This window comes from Arachis stenosperma, chromosome 10, assembly GCF_014773155.1.
Source record: "Arachis stenosperma cultivar V10309 chromosome 10, arast.V10309.gnm1.PFL2, whole genome shotgun sequence".
In the NCBI taxonomy this organism is placed as follows: domain Eukaryota; kingdom Viridiplantae; phylum Streptophyta; class Magnoliopsida; order Fabales; family Fabaceae; genus Arachis; species Arachis stenosperma.
In genome coordinates, this window is record NC_080386.1 from 118,384,361 (window position 1) to 118,397,513 (window position 13,153).

Here is a 13,153-nt window from a genome sequence, read left to right on the forward strand (position 1 = left end):
GAAATGGATTAAAAGTGTTTAAGAGAGTCGGAACATTGTGTGTGATAAACTAATTAATAATCTATAGAATTATATAAAATTTATTAGGTTCCATTTTGTCTTAGTTATGAAATGAAGTTTTTTTTTTCCCCTTATCTTTAGTAGTAGTACCATTTGAAGGCACCAATTGAAAGATTTATACTGTTTTTGTCAATAAATAACTATTAGTGTTTTACATTGTTACATACATGATTGGATTTAAAAGAGTGAAAATAGATAATGGGATTGAAGAGAATGAGGAAGAGAATTCAAAAAACAAAAATTGGAGATTAAGAATTTAAGAGGGAAAGAACCGCATTGCAAACAAAAAAGTTTCGTTTACCACGTCACTACGCTGTTAGTGTGCCAGCGTGGCAAGAACCAGTCCACCTCAGCTTTCCGACGACCAGTGATGGACAAAAACAGCCCGAGGGACTAATATGAGTCCCAGAGCGTAACTTGAAAGACAAAATTGAGTAACTATTACCTTCAGAAACCACTTTAAATCTCGAGTGCAACACTAAAGACCACTTTGATGCTTAACACGATCTTTATGCCCCAAAAAACCAAATTTCTTGCAACATTTATTTCAATTTAAAATGGAGGGGCAAATGGCCAGAAAGTAGTAACCTCTGGTACCAGAACCAATTCTGAAGATGTGTCGTTATCATCTTTCTTAGATTGATAATATTCTGTGACAATGCTTCTCTCAGAAATCACTTGGTTTGAAACAGTATCAAAAATTTTGGTTTGAAACACATGTGTGTGTGTGTGTGTGAGAGAGAGAGAGAGAGAGGACAAAACGGTTTATAAAATGTTTGCTATAGAAACCCAAAACTGGGGGCAGTCAAGAAGTAAAAGCTAAATGGGAAACTAAAAGAGACTAATTTTTTTTTCCTTGTGAATTACAATCTGTTACAGAGGTGTGGTGCTGCTGAATCAGTTAGCTTCAGAAGTATTTGGGTATTGGGAATAGAAGCTCCTCAACCTATTCTACCTTCTTGCTAGCTTTGGCATCAGTCCCCTCCTGTGATGATGAATCAGCACTCTTTGACTCATTGAAATCCAACAACTGCATTCATACACACAAGTCAAACTTTCTTACTATGCTAAGGGATGAACTGTCTCAAATCTTAACATGTAAGAAGTAATTAAGATTATGGATATTACTATGATGCATCACACACCATGTTGAATTCTGTGCATCAGCTCTAAAAGGTAATCTTATGATATGGATTTGGATCATGATGGATACCACTCGCACTCTCGTGATTCAAATCTAACCATTAGATTATCTTAATTCATGATGCGCCAAACATAATCATTGTCTCTAATTAGTTCCAAAATGTAGTAGTAATAATAATAATAATAATAATAATAATTTCATTGCTCAAAAGGTATCGTGTTGAAGTATAGACCTATAAGAACAGGTCATAACAAGATTACGCCGCAAACACAAGTTAACTAGAGTAAATTCAATACTGCTTGCACTTTAATTGTTGAGGCAAAAAGTTTTTAAACTCATGATAAATCAAACTTATGCTATTCCCATTATCGATGGTCAGAGAGAGAACATGACATGGTAATAGAATATTGTTATACTCCACTAAAATAAATCATTGAAATAAGATTTGAAGCATAAAGGATGAGGGATCAACACGTATACAAGAAAAGAGAGTAGGAAGGGAAAAAAAAACCTATTATACAAACCTGTTTGACTTCACCATTCCATAAGCAATGTGCGGCCAAAAATCCAATTACACAAGGAACAATGTACAGAAGAGCAGGCTGACAAAAGGGGTACAAAAAGAAGTGGAGAAACGTTAAATTGAGATATTGATATCCAAAATCCAAGATAAGCTCTAAATGCTCAGTCAGGCAAATATTTCCATACCTCCAAGCCTCTGCCTAAAATGATTGAGTAAATAAAAACAATAGAAAAATGAAACCACAAATCAATTACCTGTGCAGCCTGAAACCAATTCATCACAACGATTGTAAGGACCAAGCCAGTGGTGTATCCTAAAAATGCACTCTTGAAATACTGGGGCTGTTTTCCTCTAGACACATCAAACCGCAAAGCCAATGCAACAAAAATACCTGAAGGGGGAAGCATAAAATCAAAACAAACAGAAGAAACAGCCCAGCAATCATAAAAAATTCTCACTTCCACATACATATGGATTATACAGAAAATCACAAATCTATGAAGAATGATTGCCAGTCCAGTTTGAAGTTATAACCCAAAAACTGAAATAAACATGGCAGCAAAATCAAGAAGCTGGCAGATTTCTTGCATCATTTCATTCCCAAAACAAGTGGTTAGTAAGAGGCTGATTGGTTTGTGAAGATATTTTTTGTTTTCGTTCTCTGTTTTCATTTTCAACTTTTCACATTTTAGAAACCGCAATTAGTTTGTGAAAAGAAGATTCATTTCTAAGTATCGAAAATAATAAAAATATGTTTGGTTGGTTTATTTTCAAAATGTATTTTCAATAGTTTAAAATCACAAAACTATATTTTTATATCAAATGTATGATTTTAGTTATTTAATTTTTTTATTAAATTAACAATTAATTTTTATACGGTATCAATAGGAAATAAATTACTATCTTATTATACTATTTTAGAAAAATTTGGTATCTCTTATATATATATATATATATATATATATATATATATAGTTGGTTTTATATTTCCTATGGCACTATATAACAATAAAAAACATCATTTGAAACAAAAAAAATCGAAACTAAAATTAGTTTTCCACCAAACGAATCAATTAATTAATATCAAAATTTATTGAAGTAAACATATAAAGACGAGTAAAGAGAGTCGAACCTTTGTCCCAAAATAAAAAACACCGTGTTTTGGTTTGAAAACGTTTTCAAAAGTTAAAACTGAAAAGACTGAAAACATGAAAATAGCATTTTTAACTTTGTTATGTTTTTTTGAAAATGTTTCCGTTGAAAATATTTTTAAAATGTTTAATCAATCATATTTTCATGTCTTATTTTCAATTTCATCGAAAATGGAAATGAAAACACTTAATAAACCAATCAGCCCCTAAAGTGCCAGTCAAGGCACAGGCTTACTCACACCCGGCTTAGCAAATTCATGGGGATTTTATGTACCATGGGCCTCCCAGAAAATTGCCGATATCATTTGGTATTCAATTCCATCTCGTTCTCCCATAAAAGGTACAAACATAGTGTAACAGAGTCTACTACCAGATATGTACTTTGAACTGCACTAAATCATTACGGCACAATTTCATAAAATGAACTGTGTAGAGAAAAAGACTGATCCTACCAGGGATAACAATATCACCAAGCCCGAGCATTGAAAACGGCCTTGCAGAATCTGCTGTGGGGAACAGAAGCTGTGAAGAATAACAGAACTATAAATCAGGAAGAAACTCAGTTGATTAAAGATTTGAGTGACATTACACTATAAAAATTCAAATGAAGATGGATAAACAGAAGTTTCCAATTCAGTAAGGTTTTAACCTTTATTGGAGCATCAAAAGATTTTGCAACGCTGACCATAACAGGAGTGAAGAAAACCCAGAAGATGTCATATACAAATAGACCGGCCTGCAAAATACACGTATACAATAAAAAAGAGATAAAAATGAAAGCATATAATTTATCTTCTAAAAAATCATCAAAGATCTAATTATATCAGCATGGAATAAAATATATTATTTTCAATTCAAAATATTTACAAGCTTAAATTAGATTGTAAATATCAGAATGAACTTGAGGGAGGGAGAGAGATGTTATTTTCAATCAAGATGGAGGCCCTTCATATTTTATTTTATTTAAATCAAAACAAGGGGAAGAGAAAAATTCTCCACAAATAATAATAAAACTTCCATCAATTACTTGGAGAAAAGAAAAATAACCTACCAAGAGAATAGCACCAGTTTTGAAAGATCCTAGAGATAACATTTCAATTCCCTGGAAACATTAGAGATGGAACCAATGGTATCAATTACCATGTACTAAGCACTAACAAAAATGAAATTCAATTTTACAGACAACCATAATAAGATAAGCAATGGACTTATTTAATTTTCTTCATCAAGCCTGTCAATCTAAGGAATGAAGAATCAAACCTGAATACAGAAAGCAAGACCCAGTATATTATTTGCCAGCCAATGCTTCCTCAAAGCATACCACACACAAAAGAACGTGCCAGGGATAGCAGCAACAATCTGTGATCTTGTAAACTCAATCTCCAAAGCTGTGTAAGAAAGGAGAAAGTAAAAACATCATTCTGCAAGATAGAAGCAGATAAGGTCAACCCAATCAAATGCAGCAAGCAGCAAGCAGCAAGCAGCTAGCAGCAGCAAAAACACCATAATGAAAGTGTATAATCATATCATCATCATCACAATATCCTAAACAACACATAAAGAAAGCAACAAGGTAGGTAATAAGCTCTGTCACCAGTCAATGATTAATGATCATATTAATCGTACAGAACATAAAAGTAAAATCAAATAGAAGAATTCTTTACTAAGCAAAAAAGCTAAACCACCATCAAGAGTATTTAATCTAATCAGAGCATAACACCCTTCTAATTATTATGCGAACACATGATATCTGAATAAATTAGTATATTTATGTTTATTACTTGGTTAAACATCTTATCCATAGTATAGATGTACATCACAGCATCATAACAGTCATCAATTCTAATATTATGGAAAAAACATAGCAGTCATTAAGGAGGCAGGCATCATGTCAAATACATCGAAAATATGGGAAGCGCCAGACTATGACATCCTCGTTCCACTTCTTTGGCAGATACCGTTTGATAGATGGTAATAGTGTTGCCCTGTAGAGATTATAAAAGCAAATGTCTAATAAGCAGCAAATATATCCAAAACGACTGTTGACCATATAAGCAAGTACACTGGACAAAAGGAAAAGAACATACGATAATGCAACAATCCCGAGCACAATAAAGTAGGCTGTCAATACAGCGTTCACCAAGTCCTTGGAGAGAAACTTGAAGAGTAAGAAAAGGGACAGTAACATTGCACTCCCAACAAAAGGAAATCGCATCGCATGTTCATTGGACATTGTCTCCTGCATAATCATACCCAGTGCGAATCAGAGAAGTCGAAGGTCTAAATATTGAGCCACAAAAAGTAATGCAGAGCATAGAATTGGCATTAACAAAAAAAGAAAAATACTTACAGTTGGAGGAGTCGGTTTGACAGAACGGTAACAGCCCACAAACACAGTGAGGCAAGCAGTCAAAATGACATTCAAATTCGGATCTACTTTCACAGCAAGCGGTGCTAAGGTTAACCCTGCCATGACAAATAAAATGCCATCAATGTATAGTGATCAGCATTCAAGGAACAGCAATGGAACCACATAAGAATTTCATATTAGCATTATCAACATTTCACTAAACAAGCACATTAACATTCCATATCATACACTAATCTAAATAGTAAAATTTGAGACCTTTCTCAAAACAAAACCCACCCCATTTCAGACAAAACAGGAAATGCTTTGAACTATAGTTCTCATAATGCTCGTTAATACTATAAACTGAAACAAGAAACCTTGAATTTCACTAAAAGAATTAAAAAGAATATAAAAAGCAAACCTGCTAAAGCCAAAAACGCAACCCGCTCCGTGTTCTTCATATTGTTAAATTTCTCTTTAACAATTCTAGATCTAGTGAAGTCAACCGTAGCGAGAATGGGACTACCCTGCGACCAAGAATTTAAAGAAAAAAAAATCAAAACCCCGCAAGGGATCAATTGGAAACGGGTTCATCCCAAATAATGGATGAAAAAAAAAAGATAATTAAAAATTGAATATTGATAGGGTTGGGAGTGAAATGAACCTTGAATCGGTGAGGCACAAAATAGAGTAGCGGATCGGAGAAAGGGAAAGATTAGGGTTTAAAGTAGTAAAACAAAGAGAAATGAAGAAAAAAGAGGGTTAATTGAGAAATTTAGATATTTTAGAGAGGGCAAGCCATTTTCAATGAAACGGTGGATTAGAGATACTTTCAAGTTTCATCACTCTTTTCACCAAACAGAACTCAAAAATAAATAAATAAATAAATAAATATACACATTTTATTATTTTATATATTATATATATATATCAATTATACTATACAAAAATCAACTACTAAATTAACATTCTAAATAAAATATATATTAAAATATAAAATATATATTAAAAAATGTTAAATAATATATATATATACATAAAAATATATAATGATTAATTTTTAATTTGTACGTAATATTTTTGTTTATCTATTCAATATTTTATAAATTTAAATTATTATTTATAGATTAGATTAGCTTTCAGAGTAAAGGACCAAGGAAAGGAGCATGGCGGTTGCCAGATTCATAAAATATGAGAAATGGATGTGAAATAATTTTAGATTGAATATTGTGTTTTTAAATAACTTTTATTATTTTATTCATGGGAGATAGATTAGTTTTTTTATTATTTTTAATATATATTATATAAATAACTTTTTAGTGAATTTTATTATAAAATGATTAATTATAAAATAAACTAATAAACTAATTCTTTCAAGAAGAAAAAAAATAATCTGTGTGATCAGAATGATTTTCAAATACTTCAGAAAGTAAAAAAATTACAAATACATTTAATTATATATTGTCATGTTAATAAAACTAATTGACGTTTACAGGTAATGTGTAAATAATAATAAAAAAATATAATTAAATAGTTATGTGTTAGTGTAAAATAGTCTATAATTTACATTGTGAATATACCAAAATTAAAGTAAAGAATTTATTCAAAAAGACCAAAGTGTTTTCTTATAAAATAAAGTTTCGGTTTTTGGCTGCTTGAGTTTAAGAAAAGTGGGAAACCGAATGAACCACGTCAGTTGAGGTGTTCTAACCAATAACAACATGGCAAGTGGATTATTACATTATTAAGTGACTGCAACTACTGGAATTTTTCATTTTGGAAACTTAGTTAATAATTTGACTACACTAATGAGAAGAGAAAGAAGGGGATTCTATCTTTTGACAAAAATAAATGAATTTGACAATTCTAATAAAAATGTTTTAACTGCTCTGATTTGACCACATATTCTTTTGTTAATTTACTCCATTTCAGCTGTTTTATATTTGATTTTATTTATACCTTTAAGATATTATTTTGTAAAAATTTATTACATGTACTGCAGGAAATAAATCTTTTAGCAAATATGATAATATATTAGAAACGAATATCTATCTATTTAATATATAAAAGATGGGCCATGATGAAGATGATAAATTTTGGATTGATTTGCGTAAATTTTATATAAACTCATTTATTTATTTAAATAACATATTTTTGTATTTTTTCTTTAAATTATGTTTAATTGTGAGAATATGTTATTTTATACTTAATTTAAACAATTTTATTCTACTTTTATTCTATTCGATGTCTTAATGTTTTTTTACGAGTGATTTCAGATGTAATAAGTAGAAATGACTTGATAAGAGTGGAAGAGAAGCATGCAATTCAAAGAAAACATGAAGAAAATAAAGGAGAAACACATAGTCATGTGTGCGTACGCACAACATCCTGTGCGTACGCACAAGTACCAACGCGTGATTTCATTAAAATGTCACGTGGCTTGCGAATTGGGAGGTTTCCAGACCCATTTCTAAAGGGTTTTGAAGCATATAAGAAGGGCTAGCAACACCATACATTACACAACACACTTAGGATAGTTTTGAATAGTTTTAGGTTAGGTTTTTCTCTCAATTTTCTTACGGTTTAGTTAGGGTTTATACTATAAATTTGCATTTTCCAATTTTGATCTTGGATTCTAGCTATTTTGTAAGTATTTTTTAATTTTCTCTTTTATTACACTACTTGTTCTACACTTTCTTATATTTTAGTTCATCTTATCAATACATATATACTTTTGCAATTTTGATTTTTAGTTGATGAATTTGATGTTTAGTGGTTATTTTATGTTTATTGAGTTGCCATTGTTGACTTTGTTCATTAGTTGTTCTTAGTTCCAAGTAATTTTATAATTTTGCCATGTTTTGTAAATATGCCTACCATGTATTTGATGAAATGTCAATTTTGATTATGAGGTAGATTCTCACTCTTTGACTTGGGGAATTGAGTATATGAAATACTAGAGTCATAATGTTCGACACTCAATGATAATTCTAGGGTTGTTAGTTGTTATTGTTTCCACTAACACTAACTTTTTACTAAGGTAATTAGTAAGTTAGCTAGGATTTGTGGATTAATAACAATTATGCTCACTTGACTTACTCTTCGATGTTAAGGGTTGACTAGGTGAGATTAATCCATTATAATCATAGTTGTGGTTATGACAAGGAAGGAATTCCATAACTCATCCCAAGTCAAGGATTCTATCTATGTTTTGAAGCATACTTCAATCATTTTAGAGCTTTACTTGTCCATATTACATAGATAGTTCTTTAATTCCTTTATTAGTTCATTAGTTGCAATTTTTATTGTTCTTTTATTCCTTTATTTGGTTGCTTCATTATTGAAAACCCCTTGATCTTGCAACTAAAATTGTGCGCTTGTAGTCAATAGTTCCTAGAGAAGATGACCCGATGTTTAATTACTCTCGGTTATTTTTATTTGAACTAAACTTTGATTGAGAGGATCCATTGCCGATTTGGACTATACTTGAAACGGAAGTTATTTTGTGAAATTTTGAATCGGCACAAATTCTCTCAATCAAGCCGCAAAACAATAACTCTCGTTTTGGAATCCCATCGCGTGTCTCCGATTCCGCTTTTATGATGTATAATTTTTTAAAACCACAACTCGACAAGTGCACTAAATTATATCAAGTAAAATCACGAGAGTGGATTATCATTTCCACGAGGATTAACGGATTAAGTAAACAATGGTTAACTGATTATTCTAATTAGATAAGTGAAAACTTGCTTTGAGATGATTTGAATACCAAAACAATAATTTAAATGAAAGCAACAATAATTGAGTAGAAAAAATGATATGATTAAAAACGTTAAGGCTTTGGAAATGTTTCAACTTCAGGACAAATGCTTCTCACTTTCTATTTTGATCATGCAAAGATACAACCTTGGCAAACCATAATTAATTAAACCCCAATTCCTTAGTAATTCAATTTCTCTTTAACCTTATTAATTGCTAATTCTTTAGTCAATTATTTAAGAGAAGAGGTTAAGCACAAATCCTGATTCAAACCACACAATTCTTAGAGATTAAACCTAGTTGATTTTATGTCACTTATCAAAACTAGTTTAAAAACATACAGAACTATGAGAAGAAGTTTCAAACTCACTTCCAATATTCAACTCTTCCGATTTTTTCAATCAGATTTGAGTTATTTTACAATATATTCATACCTTTATAATTAAGGACGAAAATCTTGCTTCTTGAGAAAACATCAATGCATTAATCAAAGATAGAAAAGCAATAACATCAATCCATTAGAATCAACATTGCTTCTAACCTTAACTGAGGAGATTAGTGACTCGTAGGGCAAAGCAAAAATAAAGATCCAAAATTGCAGAAAAGGTCCAAGGATAAAAGTCCCAATCCAGAGCTCTCTAGATCCTTTTATACCTTAAACCTAACTAAAAACCTAATATTCAAACTTAATTAAAGAAAAATCAAATCATATCTTCCTAATTAACTTCAAATTAAAAGTGATTTTTCTTGTGATTATAGCTTGAGCCTTGGTGAATTACTTCCTTAGAAACCATGGGCTTGCACTTGAGTCTTGGGCTTGAGATGTTGTTATGACACTTGAGTGAAGTTTACAACTTTTATTGTGCACCTCCCAAGGACCTTTTTGTGTGTAGAGAATGTGAAGCAAGTGAGGGACGTGCCCACGCCCTTGAAGTGATGAAGGAGAATGGGCGTGGGTCATGTCCCACATGCTCAAAGGTAAGAGAGTTGGCGTGTTCTAGGCATGGGTCACGTCTCACGTCTTTGAAGGTGGGAAGAGTGAGGGCTGTTGGGCAATGGCCTAGCGTGCCACATTTGGCACGCTCTTAATGTGCATGGTGGCTGGCGTGTGTAACGTGGAACATGTTCGAATGGTGAAGAGAGTGGCTGTGTGTGGCATGGGCAACGTCCCACGTTCTCGACGCATGCATGGATGATGGGTGTGTGTAGCGTGCAACATCCTCTAACTGAAGGGGAGTAGTATGCCTGGGCGTGACCAACGTGCCACGCTTGCAATGAGAATGAAGCCTGGGCGTGGGTGGTGTGTGCAACGTGCCACGCCCTCGAGAAGCGCAAGAAGGTGGCGTGGGGACGTCCCACGTCCTCGAGCTAGGGAGGGTTGCATGGAGGTAGCGTGATGCTGGCGTGGGTGACGTCCCACTTGTGCTAAGGTTGCATGGAAGCTGGCTCTCAGGACTTTGGCCCAATGTGTAGCCAGTGTGAAGCAAGTGGCACGCCATGCCTCAGCTTATCTCCTCCTCTGTTTTTTCTTGCTCTCTATTTCTGTTTGCTTTCTGACTTAGCTTCCTCTTTGACTTGAGTACCTTTCTGACTTTGCTTCTGTTATTTAGAAAATCTTTAATAATCTCCTACAAAACACATAAAGCAAAGTACTCAAAGTATCTTAACCAAAACACGAGAAATAACGAGAAATCACTGACTTTACTAACATAATTAACTAGGAAACTACTATAAGATGCTTATGCATCACTCATAAACTCAACGTGTGGAAACAAAATTATTTCAATTTTGTGTTTTGCTCCTCTGCAAAAACTTCTTACTTGGTGGAAGGTTATCGGGGGAGACTTTTGTCCAGTGGGCTGAAGGGGGTGAATCTCGCAGCAATCTCAAACCACCATCTAGTGGAAGAAAACGGAAATGCTAGCTTCTGGTTGAATAATTAGGGTAAATAATGGATTTAAAACCCATTGTGTTTGATGGAAAAGAGGAAAAGAAGCAGAAATCTTTCCCCAAATTCTAAGGTACCCTTTTATCCATTATGTTTAGTGCATGTTAGAGCATCTGCAATCCCAAAACGATGGGAGTAATGACTGATACTTTGCTCTAATTGGTTGAGTGGGCTTAATCCTGGATTCCCAACACGTTTTACTTGATTGAAAAATTTAATCTGTTGGTTTAAACGATGGCCTAATTTTGGCGCTACTTCGTGAAATTTAAAACCAGGTGAAGAACTTTTCTTATGACAGGGTCATTATATATTGGAAGCTAGCAGTTTTATTTTACCATTAACTATTTTGTCTGTTGAATCTTTTAACCCACCATCTACAGAGCTTTGAATACTTCTTGTCCTCCATATGACTCTAACAAATGCTTTTAATCAAAAGGTTGATCGTGTTGCAAACATCGATGCAACGAAACTGGCTTGGAGTTTGGTTCTTGGAGTTGTGAGTTTATATGAGATTCTTAGCTCATGGAATCCCATATATGTATGCAGTTTAGAGTTAGTGCTCCAGGATGAAATGATGTGTATCCTTCTATTTATTTTAAGATATGGTGATATTAATTTGTGAAGTTATGCATGTTAATTTGTGTGTGTTTGTATTTGTGTTTATTAAGGGTGATCGTATATATTGCTCCATTTTGAAGGCAAATGTAGTGGTCTTTAAGACTATTGTTTGTGAGTTTGGAATTTACTCAATGAAAAATTTTATTGTTTAATCAAATTCAAAAGGTGTGAGGATAACTGCACACAAATTCAAGCTGAGTTTTTACATGAAAACTTCTGTCAGTGCTCTCTCCAATGAGTCCTTTCAATTGAATCCTTTCTGATTCGTCTCCTTTCCGAAAATTGAAGCAATTGATGCTGTCAATCTGGACATCCTCCTAGGTAATATAATGATGAGATCACTAATAAAATAATTTATTGGATTATTTGGTTTTAGTATTTTGTTTGTGACTGATTTATTATGTCTTTGTTGGTTTTTATCTCCACTGTGGTATAGATTGCATTGGACATGTTGTTGGAAAGGAGGATGCTAGACAAATGGTTATAAAATCAGGTCAAGAAAGTAAGTGCATGACACTATATCTGGAGGATTTTCAGTGAGTCATTTTGCTGGCTTCATTGGTGTGTAATTAAATAGTAGTTTATGTAGGAAAATTGAAGCAATTAATGTTATCAATCTAAACATCCTCCTAGGTAATATAGTGATGAGATCACTAATAAAATAATTTATTGGATTATTTGGTTTTGTTATTTTGTTTATGGCTAATTTATTATGTCTTTGTTGGTTTTTATCTCGAATTTGGTATAGAGTGCATTGGACATGTTGTTGGAAAGGAGGATGCTAAACAAATGGTTACAAAATCAGGTCAAGAAAGTAAATGCATGGCACTATACCTGGAGGATCTTCAGTGAGTCATTTTGCTGGCTTCATTGGTGTGTCATTAAATAGTAGTTTCTGTAGGAAAAACAAGATAAAGTGCACTGTATTTGGTGAAACAAAAGTCCTGAATTTTCAGCTTTGTACACCAAATTTTGATCGATCATAACTTTCTCATTTTAAAATATTTTTCCTCCATTATTTGAACGGCATAAACATCTCGGACCAAATTTTATTTCTAAATAAGTTTGACACAAATCGGAGGTCCAGGGAACAAGTTATACTCCGCCAAAGTTGGCCCAAAATCACAATTTTCACAAAATTAGCAAACCTCTAATTTCAAAACATACAATTTCCAAAACCTTTAAAATCAACCCCAAACTTATCAATTCAGCATCAACTATATACCCACTTCCTCATACAATCCACAACCTACCAATTTCCTCCACTTTCATAAATCTCAAATTCAATGTTTCAATTTCAAACCACATCAACATTATTCCATATCTCAATTCCAACAATACTCAATTTCGTCAACCACTATGCATATAAATCAATATCATTTTCACCATCAACATTGTACCAACAACAATTCAAACTTACTAACCATTCTACATATACCAAGTTACTCATATCATACATACAAGCTTCCATCACAACCTCCAAAAATCAGTAACCACATACATAATAATACAATTTATTTCAACCAACCATCAATATTAACAATTCAATTCCTATCTTAGGAGTCACTAGCCTAAGTTTTCACATTAGATTACATTTTAG

At 32.8% G+C, this 13,153-nt stretch overlaps 1 protein-coding gene across 1 annotated transcript; it reads right to left on the reverse strand.

The window, feature by feature from the left end:
* Positions 1-824: 824 nt before the first annotated feature.
* Positions 825-6,126, reverse strand: LOC130957928 (signal peptide peptidase-like). Its single transcript, XM_057884786.1, has 12 exons — positions 5,893-6,126; positions 5,650-5,755; positions 5,229-5,344; positions 4,966-5,117; positions 4,778-4,863; positions 4,139-4,266; positions 3,930-3,980; positions 3,528-3,614; positions 3,331-3,400; positions 1,982-2,118; positions 1,729-1,806; positions 825-1,090 (listed from the first exon to the last, which is right to left on the reverse strand). Exons 2-12 carry the CDS (start codon positions 5,687-5,689, stop codon positions 1,007-1,009), a joined length of 1,029 nt encoding a protein of 342 aa, XP_057740769.1. The 5' UTR covers positions 5,690-5,755; positions 5,893-6,126; the 3' UTR covers positions 825-1,006.
* Between the last annotated feature and the right edge of the window lie 7,027 nt (positions 6,127-13,153).